General features: G+C 49.4%; 1 protein-coding gene across 1 annotated transcript in view; it reads left to right on the plus strand.

Moving 5' to 3' along the window:
* OLFM2 (olfactomedin 2) overlaps nucleotides 1-20,130 on the plus strand; it is an 84,506-nt gene that overhangs the window by 33,681 nt on the left and 30,695 nt on the right. The window contains 1 exon segment of the mRNA XM_075577411.1: nucleotides 2,500-2,652. Within this exon segment, the coding sequence (XP_075433526.1) occupies nucleotides 2,500-2,652 (153 nt within the window).

The following is a 20,130-nucleotide window of genomic DNA, read 5'->3' on the forward strand; positions in this document are numbered from 1 at the left end:
TAAGCACCTGTTGCTCATGTAAGTGCAATAACAATTGCCTTTTTTGAATATATCATCAGTGAACATACAATGTTGCACTAGAGTTGTCTTTCTTTCATTCTGTTGAGGGTTTGTCCTGCTGACATCAGGGAGTGTATACAAGCCAGACCCCCCTGCACATTGCTGAGTCTTCTCACCACTCTGTTATTCAATGCTGTATCACCACTGGGAGAATGTGAGTCCCCAATCATGATTCCTGTTTCAATTGCTGTAATTGTTTAGACATATTGCACTATTTTAAAATTTCTTCCCTATATATATTCAGTGGTTGACAAATCACCAAAAAATCTACTCGCCACACAAAAAAATCTACTCGCCACCTAGTACCAAACGTTTGCTGCTTGGGCCAATATTTACTCGTCCGGGGGTTAAATCCACTCGCCCGGGGCGAGCAAATGTATAGGTTTGTCGAACACTGTATATGGTGAAACCTGCGCTCCCCACGAGCTTCTCCTTATCTTTACAGTAAGGGCAGCTACAATGTGGGTCTCATTACCCATGGAGACTGTGATGGCAGATACAGTAGATATGTTCAAAAAAGGCTGGACATCTTTTTAGAAAGGAAAGGTATACAGGGAGATACCAAATAAGTAAACATGGGAAGGATGTTGATCCAGGGAGTAATCTGATGTCCAATATTTGGAGTCAGGAAGGAATTCATTTTCCCCCATATGAGATACATGTATCATTAGATTATATTTCACTGGGTTTTTTTTGTTTGCCTTCCTCTTGATCAATATACTGTAAGTTCGGATATAGGATAAATCTGTCGTCTAAATTTAGCATAGGTTGAACTTGATGGACGTACGTCTTTTTTCAACCTCATCTACTACTGTATGTAACTACGTAAATACATTACCCAGTACATTTACATGGGGGAATAAACTGTTTCATATGGACAACATACTGTAATATTACTCAGTGAATAAAACCAGTCCCAAACAAGATAATGACTCCAGGTGGTGATTTTCAGATAGTTGGTGATCCTGTATAATAAACAGAAAAGCAGACCATTGCGTAGTACAGGCATACCCCGCATTAACGTACGCAATGGGACCGGAGCATGTATGTAAAGCGAAAATGTACTTAAAGTGAAGCACTACCTTTTCCCCACTTATCGATGCATGTACTGTACTGCAATCGTCATATACGTGCATAACTGATGTAAATAACACATTTGTAACAGGCTCTATAGTCTCCCCACTTGTGCACAGCTTCGGTACAGGTAGGGAGCCGGTATTGCTGTTCAGGACGTGCTGACAGGCGCATGCGTGAGCTGCCGTTTGCCTATTAGGCGATATGTACTTACTCGCGAGTGTACTTAAAGTGAGTGTACTTAAAGCGGGGTATGCCTGTACATCACAACAGCATCAGACGCTTGCAAAATACAATACAAATACAATACAAATCACCATCTGGAGTCATTATCTTGTTTGGGACTGGTTGTATCCACTGGGACTGGTTTTACTTCGCTTTTTGTGGCAGGGACTTAGTTGTATCTTAGTTGTATCTATTGGTAATTTTGTCCTCCAATGCAACTACAACACACATCACTGCGAAATGCTCAAAGAACTAGATTGGTCATCACTTGAGTCCAGGCGCAAAGTTCACCTTTCCTGTCTTGCCTTCAAATACTTTCTGGGCAAGCTACCCGTCTATCTGAATAAGCTCCTCACCCCTACCACATGCAGCACTTATAACCTGAGATCTGACTCCAAAACACTGTTCACGGTCCCAAGGCTCAACAAAGTATCCGGCCGCTCCTCCTTCTCTTACAGTGCACCTCACAACTGGAACAGTCTACCGGAGACTCTCACAGCCGCCACCCGTCTAAGTTCTTTCAAATCTAAGGCTGTCTCACATTTTAATCTGGTCTGTAACTGTTACATACACTTATAATATATATTATCTCTTACTGTGCATGCAATGTCTTGTATATATTGTATTACCCTGTTCACTTAATGTAACCATGTATGTGTCATCATAACTCTGTGCCCAGGACATACTTGAAAACGAGATGTAACTCTCAATGTATCACTTCCTGGTAACACATTTTATAAATAAAATACAGTTTTTGGAAAAGACTTGTTTTTTTTTTGTTCCCTAGGCAGCCATCCCTAATTAATGACTGATTTCACTTTATATTTTTTATTTTGGGATATACTATATTCATGTAATGGTTTGTATACTCACAATTTATATTAAACATTAATATCACAGTGATTTATTTATTTGTAGGTAGAGCCCTTTATTTCTGTATTTTATGTGTTTGTTTAATAATGTTACACAGGTCGGCTATTTTAGCCACAGTGGGATGGTAATCTTAGCCCGTAGCTTAAGCATCCATCTTCACAAGGTAGGGTAAACTGACGGACTTAACCTTTAAAATGCTGGGCAGGCTGCCCCCCCCTACCGTCTCAGGCTTCACACTGATTCTACTTTCCCTTTGTCTCATAACAGGTTCAGAATATTTCCCAGTCCATGGAAGTCTTGGATTTGCGGACCTTTCGAGACCTGCAGTACCTACGGAACACGGAGTCCCTGATGAAAGTCTTGGACTCCAAGCTAAAGGCCACGGACAGCCAGAGAAGTATCAACGCCAAGAGCTTTCAGGTACAACACACTTTAAAACGGGGCACGTACCCCTTACTGTTATTTATTTGCTAAAGATCCAGCCCCCCCCCCATAATATACAACAGAGGTCCCCAACTCTAGTCCTCAAGGACCACTAACAGTGCAGGTTTTACGGATACCCCTGCACAGGTGGTTCAGTCAAAATGATTGGGCCACCTGTGCTAATGAGAGGCTATCCTTAAAACCTGCACTGTTAGCGGTCCTTGAGGACTGGAGGTGGGGACCTCTGATATACAACACGGGGTCTGTTTTTTTCACTGCTCACTGGTTTTTCACGATGAATTCTGCGCCTAACAAATGAGCTGATAAACTAAAATTAAAGCTGCAGTTCAAGCAATAGCCTACATGTGTGTTTAAAAAAAAAAAAAATCAGTTCTGTACTATGAGAAAATTCTTGTAGCATAATTTTTTTTTAATGTATTCTAATGTAACAAGCATTTTTGTTTCTATAGAAACCATTTACAAAGTCACATCCCCTTCCTCTTCTGAGACAGGCGCTGGCTCTTGAGCCCCGCCCTCTCTCTAGCAGTGCACCAATTGTATCTCGTGCCTGCCTGGTCACATGATCTTCCACACAGAACTGGGTTCTCTTGTGCAGCCCTAACAGCGAATTAAATAACCCCTCCCGATTCGGCGATCGATGACAGGAGAACGGATCGATCGGCAACTTAGCTAATCACTTGTCAGCGTGCAGACTGTATTGATGCACATATTGAATGGGGAAAAAAATACATTTTAAACGGCAGCTTGAACTGCAGCTTTAAAATGGCAGTCCGTCCGCTTTTGTAAGTGGCGTTCAAAGTGACTTATCGGAGGAGCTCAGGTTAGGGCGGCTTCATGGTTAAGTCACATTGATGTCTTCATGGGAAAAAAAGAGGAAATCCAACGAGGTAAAAAAGCGGAGCACAGCAGTAAAAATAGAAGGGCTACGATAAGTGTACAAAATTAAAACCAATTGAATGAAAAAAGTAACAGCACGGCATAGTAGAAGTAAGCAACTCCAACGCGTTTGATGAAGCGCCGGAAAATGCGCGAAACGCGCTGGGGTTGCTTACTTCTACTATGCCGTGCTGTTACTTTTTTCATTCAATTGGTTTTAATTTAGTACACGTACAGGCGTACCCCGCATTAACGTACGCAATGGGACCGGCGCATGTATGTAAAGCGACACTGTACTTAAAGTGAAGCACTGCCTTTCCCCCACTTATCGATGCATGTACTGTACTGCAATCTTCATATAAATGCATAACTGATGTAAATAACGCATGTGTAACAGGCTCTATAGTCTCCCCGCTTGCGCACAGCTTCGGTACAGGTAGGGAGCCGGTATTGCTGTTCAGGACGTGCTGACAGGCGCATGCGTGAGCTGCCGTTTGCCTATTGGGCGAGATGTACTTACTCGCGGGTGTACTTAAAGTGAGTGTCCTTAAACCGGGGTATGCCTGTATTGTAGCCCTTCTATTTTGGCTGCTGCGCTCCGCTTTTTTTACCTCGCTGGATGTCCTGTATTACGTCTTCAGCGGGAGGCACGCACACGGTATAGACGGCAGCTTGCTGTGATAGTAATCTTACCTTCTTCCATTTTATGGTCGTCAGACAGCGGGAGTAAGACTGTTAGACATTATTACATATACAGCATACGTGCAGCCTAGGGTGGGGGTCCAGGTTGGAGAAGAACCAGCCTGTACTGTTTTGTCTACAGTTGCTGACTGCATTATCTACCATACCAATAGGACTTCATGTTTATACAACCCACCCCCCAATTGTGAGCCGGATATTATACTCTATGATGCATTGACAAGTCCTTCTCTTCCATCAAGTTTATACACTTTACCAGTCAACAGACTGGGATTTAGTCATCCTGATTTGGAAGCACTGAATAAACAGAACTTTGTATAGTTTTTTCACTTGATGGAAACCAGGTCTGAGCCGCCTGTTGTGGGGACACACGTGACAATAGGCAGGAGTCGCTGTGTGCTGCAGGCTTTGGGCCTACTTGAAAGGCTCAGTCTCAAGATGGGTAATTTTGGGGAAAACCGGACAAAGCAGTCGTGAGCAGCCATTTTTTTTTTTTAGCCTCGACCCCTAAATTTAAATGTCGATTACAAAAGAACCCTCCCCCCCCCGCCCGCCCTCACCCCCAGCCAGGGCGGGCCCCTTCTATTGAAGGCTAACCCGGAGACTTTTTGTAATTAAATTTGATTTTTTTTAAATTCATTTATTTTATCTATATATTTACTTCTCTTACCTTCTCCAGCAGCTGCGGCGGCGGCGGCGGCACCTAACTCTGCAGAGTCCCGTTAACATGGCTCCTCGACTTCAAATGGCGCCACGTTGCCATGACAACGGGAAGCCAGTTGATGTTGCGGAGCCATCTTGACGGGACCCTGCAGAGTTAATCTTGTGACAAACCACAGAAACTACTGTAACTTGCACTACAGCAGCCTGTGTGTCTCTCCCTCCCTGTCTCTATCCCTACCTGTCTCTCTCCCTGTTCCCTGTCTCTCTCCCTGTTCCCTGTCTCTCTCCCTGTTCCCTGTCTCTCTCCCTGTTCCCTGTCTCTCTCCCTGTTCCCTGTCTCTCACCCTCCCTGTCTCTCACCCTCCCTGTCTCTCACCCTCCCTGTCTCTCTCCCTCCCTGTTTTACTCCCTCCCTGTCTCTCACCCTCCTTGTCTCTCTCCCTCCCGGTCTCCCTCCCTGTCTCTCACCCTATCTCTCTCTCCTTCTCAGTCACTCTTCTTCCCTGTCTCTCTCCCTCCATATCTCCCACCCTCCTTGTCTCTCACCCTTTCTGTCTATCTCCGTCCCTGTCTCTCTCCTTCCCTGTTTCTCTCCCTACCAGTCTCTCTCCTTCCCTGTCTCTCACCCTCCCTGTCTCTCACCCTCCCTGTCTCTCTCCCTCCATGTCTCTCTCCATCCCTGTCTCTCTCCGTCCCTGTCTCGCACCCTCCTTGTTTCTCACCCTCCTTGTTTCTCACCCTCCTTGTCTCTCACCCTCCCTGTCTCTCACCCTCCCTGTCTCTCTCCCTCCCTGTCTCTCTCCCTCCCTGTCTCTCTCCCTCCCTGTCTCTCTCCCTCCCTTTCTCTCTCCCTCCCTGTCTCTCTCCTTACCTGTCTCTCTCACCCTCCCTGTCTCTAACCCTCCCTGTCTCTCACCCTCCCTGTCTCTCACACTCCCTGTCTCTCACCCTCCCTGTCTCTCACCCTCCCTGTCTCTCACCCTCCCTGTCTCTCTCCCTCCATGTCTCACTCTGTCCCTGTCTCTCTCCGTTCCTGTTTCTCTCCCTCCCTGTCTCTCCCTCCCTGTCTCTCACCCTCCTTTTTTCTCACCCTCCCTGTCTATCACCCTCCCTGTCTATCACCCTCCCTGTCTCTCACCCTCCCTGTCTCTCACCCTCCCTGTCTCTCACCCTCTCTGTATCTCTCCCTCCCTGTCTCGCTCCCTCCCTGTCTCTCTCCTTCCCTGTCTCTCACCCTCCCTGTCTCTCTCCATCCCTGTCTCTCACCCTCCCTGTCTCTCTCCCTCCCTGTCTCTCTCCCTCCCTGTCTCTCTCCCTCCCTGTCTCTCACCTTCCCTGTCTCTCTCGCTCCATGTCTCGCTCCCTCCATGTCTCACTCTGTCCATGTCTCTCTCCATTCCTGTCTCTCTCACTACCTGTCTCTCTCCCTCCCTGTCTCTCACCCTCCCTGTCTCTCACCCTCCCTGTCTCTCACCCTCCCTGTCTCTCACTCTCCCTGCCTCTCACCCACCCTGTCTCTCACCCTCCCTGTCTCTCTCCCTCCCTGTCTCTCTCCCTCCCTGTCTCTCACCCTCCATGTCTCGCTCCCTCCATGTCTCACTCTGTCCCTGTCTCTCTCCATTCCTGTCTCTCTCCCTCCCTGTCTCTCTCCCTCCATGTCTCACTCTGTCCCTGTCTCTCTCCGTTCCTGTTTCTCTCCCTCCCTGTCTCTCTCCCTCCCTGTCTCTCACCCTCCTTTTTTCTCACCCTCCCTGTCTATCACCCTCCCTGTCTCTCTCCCTCCCTGTCTCTCTCCCTCCCTGTCTCTCTCCCTCCCTGTCTCTCACCTTCCCTGTCTCTCTCGCTCCATGTCTCGCTCCCTCCATGTCTCACTCTGTCCCTGTCTCTCTCCATTCCTGTCTCTCTCACTACCTGTCTCTCTCCCTCCCTGTCTCTCACCCTCCCTGTTTCTCACCCTCCTTGTTTCTCACCCTCCTTGTCTCTCACCCTCCCTGTCTCTCACCCTCCCTGTCTCTCTCCCTCCCTGTCTCTCTCCCTCCCTGTCTCTCTCCCTCCCTGTCTCTCTCCTTCCCTGTCTCTCTCACCCTCCCTGTCTCTCACCCTCCCTGTCTCTCACCCTCTCGGTCTCTCTCCCTCTCGGTCTCTCTCCCTCCCTGTCTCTCTCCCTCCCTTTCTCTCTCCCTCCCTGTCTCTCTCCTTACCTGTCTCTCTCACCCTCCCTGTCTCTAACCCTCCCTGTCTCTCACCCTCCCTGTCTCTCACCCTCCCTGTCTCTCACCCTCCCTGTCTCTCACCCTCCCTGTCTCTCTCCCTCCATGTCTCACTCTGTCCCTGTCTCTCTCCGTTCCTGTTTCTCTCCCTCCCTGTCTCTCTCCCTCCCTGTCTCTCACCCTCCTTTTTTCTCACCCTCCCTGTCTATCACCCTCCCTGTCTATCACCCTCCCTGTCTCTCACCCTCCCTGTCTCTCACCCTCCCTGTCTCTCACCCTCCCTGTATCTCTCCCTCCCTGTCTCGCTCCCTCCCTGTCTCTCTCCTTCCCTGTCTCTCACCCTCCCTGTCTCTCTCCCTCCCTGTCTCTCACCCTCCCTGTCTCTCTCCCTCCCTGTCTCTCTCCCTCCCTGTCTCTCTCCCTCCCTGTCTCTCACCTTCCCTGTCTCTCTCGCTCCATGTCTCGCTCCCTCCATGTCTCACTCTGTCCCTGTCTCTCTCCATTCCTGTCTCTCTCACTACCTGTCTCTCTCCCTCCCTGTCTCTCACCCTCCCTGTCTCTCACCCTCCCTGTCTCTCACCCTCCCTGTCTCTCACCCTCCCTGTCTCTCACTCTCCCTGCCTCTCACCCACCCTGTCTCTCACCCTCCCTGTCTCTCTCCCTCCCTGTCTCTCTCCCTCCCTGTCTCTCACCCTCCATGTCTCGCTCCCTCCATGTCTCACTCTGTCCCTGTCTCTCTCCATTCCTGTCTCTCTCCCTCCCTGTCTCTCTCCCTCCCTGTCTCTCACCCTCTCTGTCTCTCACCCTCCCTGTCTCTCACCCTCCCTGTCTCTCTCCCTCCCTGTCTCGCTCCCTCCCTGTCTCGCTCCCTCCCTGTCTCGCTCCCTCCCTGTCTCTCTCCCTCCCTGTCTCTCTCCCTCCCTGTCTCTCTCCCTCCCTGTCTCTCTCCCTCCCTGTCTCTCTCCCTCCCTGTCTCTCACCCTCCTTGTCTCTCTCCCTCCCTGTCTCTCTCCCTCCCTGTCTCTCACCCTCCATGTCTCGCTCCCTCCCTGCCTCTCACCCACCCTGTCTCTCACCCTCCCTGTCTCTCTCCCTCCCTGTCTCGCTCCCTCCTTGTCTCTCACCCTCCCTGTCTCTCTCCTTCCCTGTCTCTCTCACCCTCCCTGTGTCTCACCCTCCCTGTCTCTCACCCTCCCTTTCTCTCTCCCTCCATGTCTCACTCTGTCCCTGTCTCTCTCCATTCCTGTCTCTCTCCCTCCCTGTCTCTCTCCCTCCTTGTCTCTCTCCTTCCCTGTCTCTCTCACCCTCCCTGTCTCTCTCCTTCCCTGTCTCTCTCCCTCCCTGTCTCTCTCCCTACCTGTCTCTCTCCTTCCATGTCACTCTCCCTCCCTGTCTCTCTCCCTCCCTGTCTCTCTCCCTACCTGTCTCTCTCCTTCCATGTCACTCTCCCTCCCTGTCTCTCTCCCTCCCTGTCTCTCTCCCTACCTGTCTCTCTCCTTCCATGTCTCTCACCCTCCCTGCCTCTCATCCACCCTGTCTCTCACCCTCCCTGTCTCTCTCCCTCCCTGTCTCTCTCCCTCCCTGTCTCTCACCCTCCCTGTCTCTCTCCCTCCCTGTCTCTCACCCTCCTTGTCTCTCTCCCTCCCTGTCTCTCTCCCTCCCTGTCTCTCTCCTTCCCTGTCTCTCTCACCCTCCCTGTCTCTCTCCTTCCCTGTCTCTCTCCCTCCCTGTCTCTCTCCCTACCTGTCTCTCTCCTTCCATGTCACTCTCCCTCCCTGTCTCTCTCCCTCCCTGTCTCTCTCCGTTCCCTGTCTCACACCCTCCCTGTCTCTCACCCTCCCTGTCTCTCTCCCTCCCTGTCTCTCACCCTCCATGTCTCGTTCCCTCCATGTCTCTCTCCCTCCCTGTCTCTCTCATTCCCTGTCTCTCTCCCTCCCTGTCTCTCTCATTCCCTGTCTCTCTCCCTCCCTGTCTCTCTCCTTCCATGTCACTCTCCCTCCCTGTCACTCTCCTCCTTGTCACTCTCCCATTTTACTGTAGTTTCAGTCAGAACTAGGGTTGACAGGCGACTTCTCCAAAAATGCTGGACACAATAATGAAAGGTGCAACGCGCTACACACACACACACACACACACACATGCCACACACAACACAACTTTCTGCTCCATGCTGTTTCCTCCTCTCCTTGGCACCACCCCCAGGCTCCTGACACCTCCTACGGATTGGCTGCATTACCCAGCAGCAGCCAATCAGAATGGAGGAAGGTGCCCAGCCCCATAGCAAGAGCCCTGCTCAGGGAAATCCTGCATCGCCCCCCAAGCTGGTCAGGTCACTATGTCCAGAGAGGTAATACCGGTATACTCATACACGCCCAGAGAGGCAATAACGGTATACACATACACGCCCAGAGAGGTAATACCGGTATACACGTACACGCCCAGAGAGGTAATACCGGTATACACATACACGCCCAGAGAGATAATACCGGTATACACATACACGCCCAGAGAGGTAATACCGGTATACACATACATGCCCAGAGAGGTAATACCGGTATACACATACACGCCCAGAGAGGTAATACCGGTATACACATACACGCCTAGAGAGGTAATACCGGTATACACATACACGCCCAGAGAGGTAATACCGGTATACACATACATGCCCAGAGAGGTAATACCGGTATACACATAAACGCCCAGAGAGGTAATACTGGTATACACATACACGCCCAGAGAGGTAATACCGGTATACACATACATGCCCAGAGAGGTAATACCGGTATACACATACACGCCCAGAGAAGTAATACCGATATACACATACACGCCCAGAGAGGTAATACCGGTATACACATACACGCCCAGAGAGGTAATACCGGTATACACATACACGCCCAGAGAGGTAATACCGATATACACATACACGCCCAGAGAGGTAATACCGGTATACACATACATGCCCAGAGAGGTAATACCGATATACACATACACGCCCAGAGAGGTAACACCGGTATACACGTACACGCCCAGAGAGGTAATACCAGTATACACATACATGCCCAGAGAGGTAATACCTGTATACACATACACGCCCAGAGAGGTAATACCGGTATACACATACACGCCCAGAGAGGTAATACCGGTATACACATACACGCCCAGAGAGATAACACCGGTATACACATACACGCCCAGAGAGGTAATGCCGGTATACACATACACGCCCAGAGAGGTAATACCGATATACACATACATGCCCAGAGAGGTAATACCGGTATACACATACACGCCTAGAGAGGTAATACCGGTACACATACACGCCCAGAGAGGTAATACCGTTATATACATACACGCCAAGAGAGGTAATACCGGTATACTCATACACGCCCAGAGAGGTAATACCGGTATACACATACACGCCCAGAGAGGTAATACCGGTATACACATAAACTCCCAGAGAGGTAATACCGGTATACACATACACGCCCAGAGAGGTAATACCGATATATACTGTACACATACACGCCCAGAGAGGTAATACCGGTATACACATACACGCCCAGAGAGGTAATACCGGTATACACATACACGTCCAGAGAGGTAATACCGGTATACACATACACGCCCAGAGAGGTAATACCGGTATACACATACACGCCCAGAGAGGTAATACCAATATACACATACACGCCCAGAGAGATAATACCGGTATACACATACACGCCCAGAAAGGTAATACCGGTATACACATACACCGCCAGAGAGGTAATACCGGTATACACATACACGTCCAGAGAGGTAATACCAGTATATACATACACGCCCAGAGAGGTAATACCGGTATATACATACACGCCCAGAGAGGTAATACCGGTATACACATACACGCCCAGAAAGGTAATACCGGTATGCACATACACGCCCAGAGAGATAATACCGGTATACACATACACGCCCAGAGAGGAAATACCGGTATACACATACACGCCCAGAGAGGTAATACCGGTATACACATACACGCCCAGAGAGGTAATACCGGTATACACATACACGCCCAGAGAGGTAATACCGGTATACACATACACGCTCAGAGAGGTAACACCGGTATACACATACACGCCCAAAGAGGTAATACCGGTATACACATACACGCCCAGAGAGGTAATACCGGTATACACATACACGCCCAGAAAGGTAATACCGGTATACCCTCGCTAATGTTTTGGCGACCCCCACAAATTTTCCAACGAGTTATAGGGAGGGGTTCTCTGGGGTAATAGGATGAGTTATAAGGAGGGGTTATATGGGGCAATAGGAGGAGTTATAGGGAGGGGTTATATGGGGCAATAGGAGGAGTTATAGGGAGGGGTTATATGGGGCGATAGGAGGAGTTATAGGGAGGGGTTATATGGGGCGATAGGAGGAGTTATAGGGAGGGGTTATATGAGGCAATAGGAGGAGTTATAGGGAGGGGTTATATGGGGCAATAGGAGGAGTTATAGGGAGAGGTTATATTGAGTAATGTGAAGAGTTATAGGGAGGGGTTATATGGAGCAATAGGAGGAATTAGGGGTTAAACTATACACTTCATTTCACTGTTGACAAATCCCCAAATCTCACTCATTTGGGTTTAACTGGGGCCCGCAGGAGAAGGGGTCGTCGACGTGATACAGTCTGTCTCGTCTTGCAGAGCTTTTTTCCTTCTTCTCCAGCTCGTGGCAATGACCCTTCCGTGTCCCGACGCCCACACAAGACACGTGCCACAGCTGGGAGACTTAAATCAATTTTCAGGATTATAAAGGTTGAGCCGCTCGAGCGGGTCCGTATCCGGCTGGATTTAATGGTTTACAGTTAGGAGGCAGGTGGCAGCGTAGATATTATGAATTGTGCATGTGCTGCAGGAAACCTCGGACGTAGGGGCACAGACAGGACAAAAACACTTACAGCACATATATTTATATATATCCAGTGTTCGACAAATCCATTAAAATACAGGCCCGTGGCGACTGGATTTGACCCCGTGGCGACCTCCTCATGGCCGACACCAAGCAGGGCGGGATTGGGAGCGGGACTAGGTGGCGAGTAGATTTTTTTGGTTCGGCGAGTAGATTTTTGGGTGATTTGTCAACCACTGTTATCTATATCTACATATCTATATCTATATATCTATATATAAGTTCTTCAGTATTAGGTGACACCTTTTTTATTTGGACTAACAATTTATGTCATAGGACAAGCTCTCGAGAGTTCTCCTCTCTTCCTCAGGTGGGCAATACTGGTTTACAAGGGAATCTGTGGCTAAAACCGTGTAGAAAGGAAAAAAAAAAAAGGGATAACAAAAAAAAATATGTGCTGTACATAAGGAAGGGTGTTAAGTGTTCAAGCCAGTGGAGGTTGAGAAGAAATGGTATGGAGGGGGAGGGGATGCTGGGGGGGGGAGAGAAGGTTGGATAAAAATAGAGACAGGCAGCTTGATTACAAACAATTTTGATAGGGTGTGAGAAACCCCAAATCCACATTAAGTCCCATTGGAGCGTTTTTGTCCTATATTGTCTATACGTATATAGGGGACTTTTTTATTGTGTCTTGTACTGAGTACCAGCGCCTCTGTTTCCACTGCTGCAGGGTTTTTTCCCAGCTTGCTGAGGGGGCGGGGCTGTCCCTGCACTCAGCCAATCCCTCTCAGCCCCTGCCTGTTTCCCCGCCCCTCCACGTGGCTGAGCTCTACATAGCAGCTCCAAACAGACCGGAGCAGTCCAATTCCCAGCATCATTATTAGGCCTCGGCCATGTTACCTGCTTGCGTGCTGAAGCGCGCTGACGCTCGCTCATGCTTGCCACTGAGCCCCTACAGCCGCAATTAGAGCGGCTTTAGTAGGGGCTCGCCTACGCTTCCCGCGCGCTTAGGTAATTTATAAAATCAAGCGCTTGCCGGAGCGCAGGGCCGGTCACGTGAGCGGTTCGTCCAATGAGGGCGAACCAGCTCCGTGACGTAACTGGCCCACCTCCGGCCCGCCCCCTGACGGCGCACAGGGTAAGCAACCGCAAGGCCATGGAAAGCACCCGCTTTCCCTGAGCCTCAGCGCGCATCAGCACGCAAGCAGATAACATGGCCGAGGCCTTAGGCTGAGATTATAGTATGAGATGGTGCTCGCGCGACAAGAATCCCTAGGAGGCTGCCCCTAATGCACGCATGCGCATGACACGCAAAAAACACGCATGCGCATGACAGCGTTGTGAAAAGACAACATTTTTTGTATTTTCAAGTGACGGCCGCGTCACAAGAGCGGTTCAGCCAATGACGGCGAACCAGCCTGGTGACACGTCCGTCACGCATCCCCATCGCCTCCCCAAATGCTGGTAGCTGAATTTGCCCATCGCTCGGGTGAGAGGCACAAGCACTGGCATGGGCGCCAGCACGGACTATGATCTCAGCCTTAGAGGGTGGAAGTGTGTGTGTGTGTGTTCTCTCTGGGAACACCCCTTTCTCCCTCCCCTCCGTTTTTTCTGCTCCCTTTTCTGCAAAAAAAGCTTTTAACAGTGTCTAAGTATATATAAAGAATGAAACAATTATAGGTCGAAACAAAATACGCGTAGCTCTTACAGTTATTAACAGGAAACCTCCCCATTAGTAATGCAGTTTATAAAGAAGAAGCTATTGGCAGAATAATAAGCATCCCTTTATTTTCTGAGGCTGGTAATGGCTCTATATGTAGTAGTGAGCAACAAATAGCCCCCAGGTTTTAGTCCTGTGCTCCAAAAACACAATAGATATTTAAGCTGGAAAAAGGGCTGTGATTTTAACAAGTGTACTCTGTATTGTCGAGTCCATAGAAGGACAGGCCGTGCTGAGCCGTGCGGATGCTCAGCGCTGAGCCCCTGCATCCTCAATGAGGATGCCTTGAGAGGGGGCTCACGCGAGCGTCCGCAGGCGTGCTCAGGCTTTGGAGTTTTCAGCCGAGCGCCAAGCTGTTTTTCAGCGAAGTGTCGGCTGAAAACATCCAATCAGCCTGAAGCAGCATCAACGTCACGGCGCCGTGACGTCGGCGCCGTGACGTTGACGTCAGTGTGTCGCGGGCGATTGGCCCAGCGACGTCACTGCCCCGCCTACAACCACCTCCCCCCGGCTCCCTTCGCGCACGCTGGCTCGCCTGCAAGTCCGTGGAATCGCGCTGACTTAAGCAGGCGAGCCTCAGCGTTAGCGCGCCTCCGCTCTCCTGAAGCCTCTATGGCCCCGGCCTATGTCTTTGCCCTGTCTTGTGTTCATGCCGCAAAGGCTGCCCCCAATAGTCCGGAAGGTACGATGAATAAATATACCGCTATATATAAAGTTGATGCGGTTACTCACAGTCACAAAGATGGGCTCCGATGGCTTCAGTGCGGTATAGTCCCGCCGCAGTGCACACCACTTAGCTCGGGTGAACCGGAAAGTAAATATCAAGCTGTAATCACCGAAGCCCACAGCATATCCAGCACGGCGTGCGCCCAGGCAATGTAATCGGCAGAAGGGTGATCCAGAGAAGGAACCCGGTGCACGACCGGAAAAGATGCAACGTTGGACCGAGGTGACCTTTCAAAAATGTGTTGATTAAAAAACATACAGATAGAGTCCTGACAGATCCTCCAACGCGTTTCACACACTTGGTGCTTTGACAAAGCGCCCTGTGTGTGAAACGCATTGGGTTGTGCACCGGGTTCCTTCTTTGGCTCACACTTCTGGTATGAGAATGAGGCAGGAGAGAATAGAAAAGTTTAGGCATTTGTGTCAAGCAACAGGTTTCTACAATAAGTGACTGTTGTGTGTGTGTGTTAGTTATTGGTGGAGTTGGTTTATGGGTATTGTGGGGCTATTATGTGTATTGGGATAGGGTGTTGCTATGTATATGGGAGGGTTAGTATGTGTATTGGGGAGATGGGGTGGTTATTGTGTGTGTTGGGGTGGCTTAGTGTGAATTTGGGAGGGAGGGTTATTGAGTGTGAGGGGCAGAGGTGGGGTGTGGGAGAGAGGTGGGGTGTGTGTGGGAGAGAAAGAGAGGTGGGGGGAGAGAGGTGGGGGGGAGAGAGGTGGGGGTGTGGGGGAAGAGAGGTGGGTTTGTGGGGGGAGAGGTGAGGGTGTGGGGGGGAGATAGTTGGGGATGTGGGAGAGAGAGGTGGGGGTGTGGGAGAGAGGTGGGGTGTGTGTGGGAGAGAAATAGAGGTGAGGGAGAGTGGTGGGGGAGTGGGGAGGGAGAGAGGTGGGGTGTAGAGAGGTGGCGGTGCGGGGGGAGAGAGGTGGAGCATGGGGGGAGAGGTGGGGTGTGGAGGTGGAGAGTGGGGGGGAGGTGGGGAGTGGGGGTGGGGTCGGGTGGAGGGAGGGGAAGAGACAGGTTGGGGTGTGGGGGAAGAGCGAGAGGTGGAGTTATGAGAGTTAGAGAGGGGGGGGGGGGAAGGATCTCGCAAGGCCACCAACACTGGAAAGATATATAGAAACAGTACTCAGTGGTGCTCCAGCAGATGAAAGCGCCTTCTACAGTATATCCTGTTCTGCTTTTTGTGGTGTGTAGGTAATTGCTATCCTTGTGTCTAATTTAGAATGTACTTCCTGGGAATGGAAGCTGCAGTGGGAACCTTGATAAAACGCTATTTGAGCCCCGAAACTTCGCCCCTTTTTACCTATCGTATTTTTCGTGATGGGCTAAATAAAGTGTTTTGATTATATCTGCAGGGGTGGTCTAGGACATTTGGTCGCGCCTGCTTTGCCGCCACTTACCTCACCACAGGGACCTCTTTCCGCTGCCCGTTTCGCCGCCAAGTTAAGTCCCTAACTTTATCCTAAAAAAACCCTAATCTTAATGTCTATTACTAACGCTACCGCCTACCCTAAAAACCTTAACCCCGAAACCCCTTACCTTAAAATACCTATCCCCAAAACCCCGAACCCTACAACACCTTACTCTAAACCCTTACCCTAAGCCCATACCGTAAATACCTATAATCTTAACACCTAATGCTAACGCTACCCCCTACCCTAAAAACCTTAACCCCTTACCCTAAAACCCCTTACCCTAAGCCTTCATCCAAAAAATCCTTACCCTAAACTCTTACCTAATTCCCTACCCTAAAAACATAACCCCTTACCCTCAAACCCCTATCCTTAACCCCCTTCCCTAACCGCTAAAATCCCCTTAAGTTAACTCACCTTATTGGCGAAACGAGCGGCAGCTCAGCGGCCAACGGTGGAGCGGCTGTGGTGAAGGCTCCCTCGGCAAAATGTCCAGGATCAAACATCCGATTCTGCTGCTGGAGATATATATATATATATATTTAAAACGTGGACTATAATAACACAAACGGGATACGTACTGTACATCAAGACATAAATGCAACATTAGGAGAAAGGAGAAGTCCCAGTCCTGAAGATTTTACGATCTAGTCGGCATGCAGGAGGTCGAACGGGAACAGTAGGACTAAAATGGAGTACTGTCATTTAGTGAGTAGTGGTCATCCAGGATTATTTCGACGCTTTGCTGAACAGGTTACGTTTTCAGATGGATTTTGAAATTAGAGAAAGAGATTATAGTTTTACGGACTGCGATTGAAAAGGGCACAACGGGACTCCATTTAGGTCGTATCAGGTCGCGATTTAGGTCTGTGTCACGAGAAATTGATATGTACTCACCTAAAATTTCTCAATCTGTCAAAAACGTGTGATTCCATTTTTTGGGGGGGGGAGGGGGGACGCACAGAAAGGGACTGTGCTAGGCATACAGATGTAAATGGTATATTCTTTAAAAAATAATGGTTCTGTGCACCCACAAAAAACGGAGAAAGTGTCAAAATCGACCTCCAAGTTCAACTTGGTGTAAACTCAAAAACGGCTGTTTATATTGTCACCGCAGAATGAAGTTGCTATATTAACCCTGATGAAGGTGCATGTTGCACCGAAACGTTGGATGCTGTTATGACTCTTTTTAGTCATTAAATCACCTTTTTGATTGATCTATTTTTGTTGTGCTTGACTATCTTGTTCATGTTATCCTATCTCCTGACCAGTGTTTTGGTGTCTTAGCACCCATTTGCTGTTTCCTTTAATGCCTTTAGACCCCACGAGGTGGCATCCCAATTTGCTGGACCTGGTTCTGCTTTTTGTGTTTATATCATCCCAAACATTTATTTGATGCTCCACGGATGTCTCGTTATCTTGGGTGTCACGGTAGACCAGACTTTTACAGGGATCGCAAATAGCAGGCAGAACGAGAGAGTTATATAAACTAAGGTTTATTTTGGCCAGAGCCAACTGGGAACAACGCAATGCACAAACACAGCAACAACTCACCAGAACCGTGGGTTACGGGGAGGGGGACTACTATAGTTTCAGGGTGCTGCCAAAACAAGTTTACTCTGACCTGGATGCCTCCTGGTTTCATCTGGCCCAGAATATCCCAGTAACAGGAATCACCGCCTCTCGGCCCACAGTTCCAGTTGGTCTCTAGCCACCAAGGTCAACCATGAACAACCGTGGAGCCCTGATTGGCGACGGCTTCTATAGTTTCCTGGACTCCATCTGAAAACATGGAGAACCAGGTGCCTACCAATCAGCTGAGACCTTTCCTTCGCTGAGCCAACCAGGAGCCAGGGGATTGCCTAGAATGGACCAGTCAGGGGCGTAGCGGTTGGCAGAGCCTCAGGACAGCCCCATGGGGCAGGGCTTTGGGAGCATGCTGAATTGGAATGGAATAATGGGAAGTGAGTTGACGGGGCTAGGGACCCAGGGCCCGACTTCCAATGTCAGCTCCATACCTCCCGCAGGGGTTGACGCCTGGCTGCTGGGGAGAGAACAATTCTCCGTTAGTGGCGTACATACCTCTCCAGCAGGCTGGCTCGCCCTTCGCCACCTCACCATTGTCTAATGACTCTGCACCTGGCCCCACCCAAAGGCTACTCCGTTTGACTCACTGTCTGCCAGCCACTTGACCATTGTTAGTGTCCCAAGCACACAACGTGTCACACACATCATAAGGAATCCTAATAAACATCCCATAATCTACAGTACAGGCCACATAGGAAAAACACAGATCTCTAACTAAATAGATACTAGCTATTAGATATTAGCAGGGCTGGCAGATATTTCCCAGCCCTTTGATGGCCCTATAACCTGGGTCGCCATCTTGGTAGGGGCAACCAACCGACTTCACCTTTAATATACCCACCCACGCTGGCCCTACCATCACCGAGGGAACACCCCTTTTGCTTATTATTAGCCCTAACATCCTGTATTGTAACACGAGGGCCCGTTACGGCTGAAAACAGCACTTAATGAGAAGCTAACGCCTCGTTAAGTTAATGACGGAGCTTTGTGGATCAGGGACCCCCAGAGGATAATTCTATATCCACCCAAGCGGCAGTTCCGCCTGTGTTCAGCTGATAAACCCCATTGGGGCAATTAGTAAAGCATACGATTTGGAAAATAAAAACAACCTTGGAAAGGGCAAGACGAGACGTAACATATTAAAAGAAGTAAACAAACAGAATGCAAAACAAAATGGCGGTCAGAGCGTACTCCTGCAAGAGGTTGGACCCTCGGTGGGCGAGAGTCAACTTCACCTGAGACTCCAAACAGCTGTCTCCCCAGGGGCCGAGGGAGTGGGATGTTGCTGACATGGATCATAGCTTCTCCCCACATGCCAGCAGCTATCTGGCATCAAGACACTGAACGTGAGGGGCAAGGAGAGGGTCCTACCCTCAGGGATTACGTGCGGCCCTTTAGTGGTCTGTGCGGCCTGTTAGGTTTATTATATGGCTCACAACTTGATTAGGCTATTGAAGTCTATATACAGTAGGGACATTTGATGTGTAGGGGCAAAGTGTACTAATGGCAGTGACATGGTTAAGGGGTCAGTCCCTCCTAGGGGCAAAGTGTACTAATGGCAGTGACATGGTTAAGGGATCAGTCTCTCCTTGGGGCAAAGTGTACTAATGGCAGTGACATGATTAAGGGGTCAGTCCCTCCTAGGGGCAAAGTGTACTAATGGCAGTGACATGATTAAGGGTCAGTCTCTCCTAGGGGCAAAGTGTACTAATGGCAGTGACATGATTAAGGGGTCAGTCCCTCCTAGGAGCAAAGTGTACTAATGGCAGTGACATGTTAAAGGGGTCAGTCCCTCCTAGGGGCAAAGTGTACTAATGGCAGTGACATGATTAAGGGGTCAGTCCCTCCTAGGAGCAAAGTGTACTAATGGCAGTGACATGTTTAAGGGGTCAATCCCTCCTAGGGGCAAAGTGTACTAATGGCAGTGACATGTTTAAGGGTTCAGTCCCTCCTAGGGGCAAAGTGTACTAATGGCAGTGACATGATTAAGGGGTCAGTCCCTCCTAGGGACAAAGTGTACTAATGGCAGTGACATGTTTCTTTATTTATTTATTTTTAAATACATGTCTTTGTTGTCTGCGAGCACAGTTACAGAATACAATGAGCCAAACATAGTGATCATTCAAGCAACCATACGCTCACAGCATTTTATATATCTTTACAAATGTAAACTTTAAATCATAAAAATAGGACCTGTGTAGCAGAGCAGTGGACACACGGTCCAAATATCTAAGTGGCTCACAACCTCTTTAAATGTGTCCTTGTGTGGGCAACAGGGGTTTCCATTTACTCAGCAATGTATCTGTCCTTTTCATGCTGTCTCCCAAGGAGTCACATTTTTCCCCTCGTCAATACTGCGAACAGAAAAGATTCTAATTGTCCATTTGTTGGAGCGAATGGTTTTAGCCAGTTGACCAGAATTAGCATGTCTGCCAGGAGGAGAATCGTTGCTGCCAGCTGCGGCAAACTCACCGTCAATGTGCTCCAGCCTTCCATATATCCAAATAACATTGGGTTAAAGTCATGGGGAAGCTTTGATTTTAGCAGCTTGTTTAGGTTTGATACCAGAATGGCTTTATCTTTCTGCAGTACCACTGGCAAAGTGAGATGTTGGCGCTAGTACTGCCGCACCTTTTACACCCTATCAGAGAAT

This window comes from Ascaphus truei, chromosome 20 (assembly GCF_040206685.1).
Source record: "Ascaphus truei isolate aAscTru1 chromosome 20, aAscTru1.hap1, whole genome shotgun sequence".
Classification (NCBI taxonomy): domain Eukaryota; kingdom Metazoa; phylum Chordata; class Amphibia; order Anura; family Ascaphidae; genus Ascaphus; species Ascaphus truei.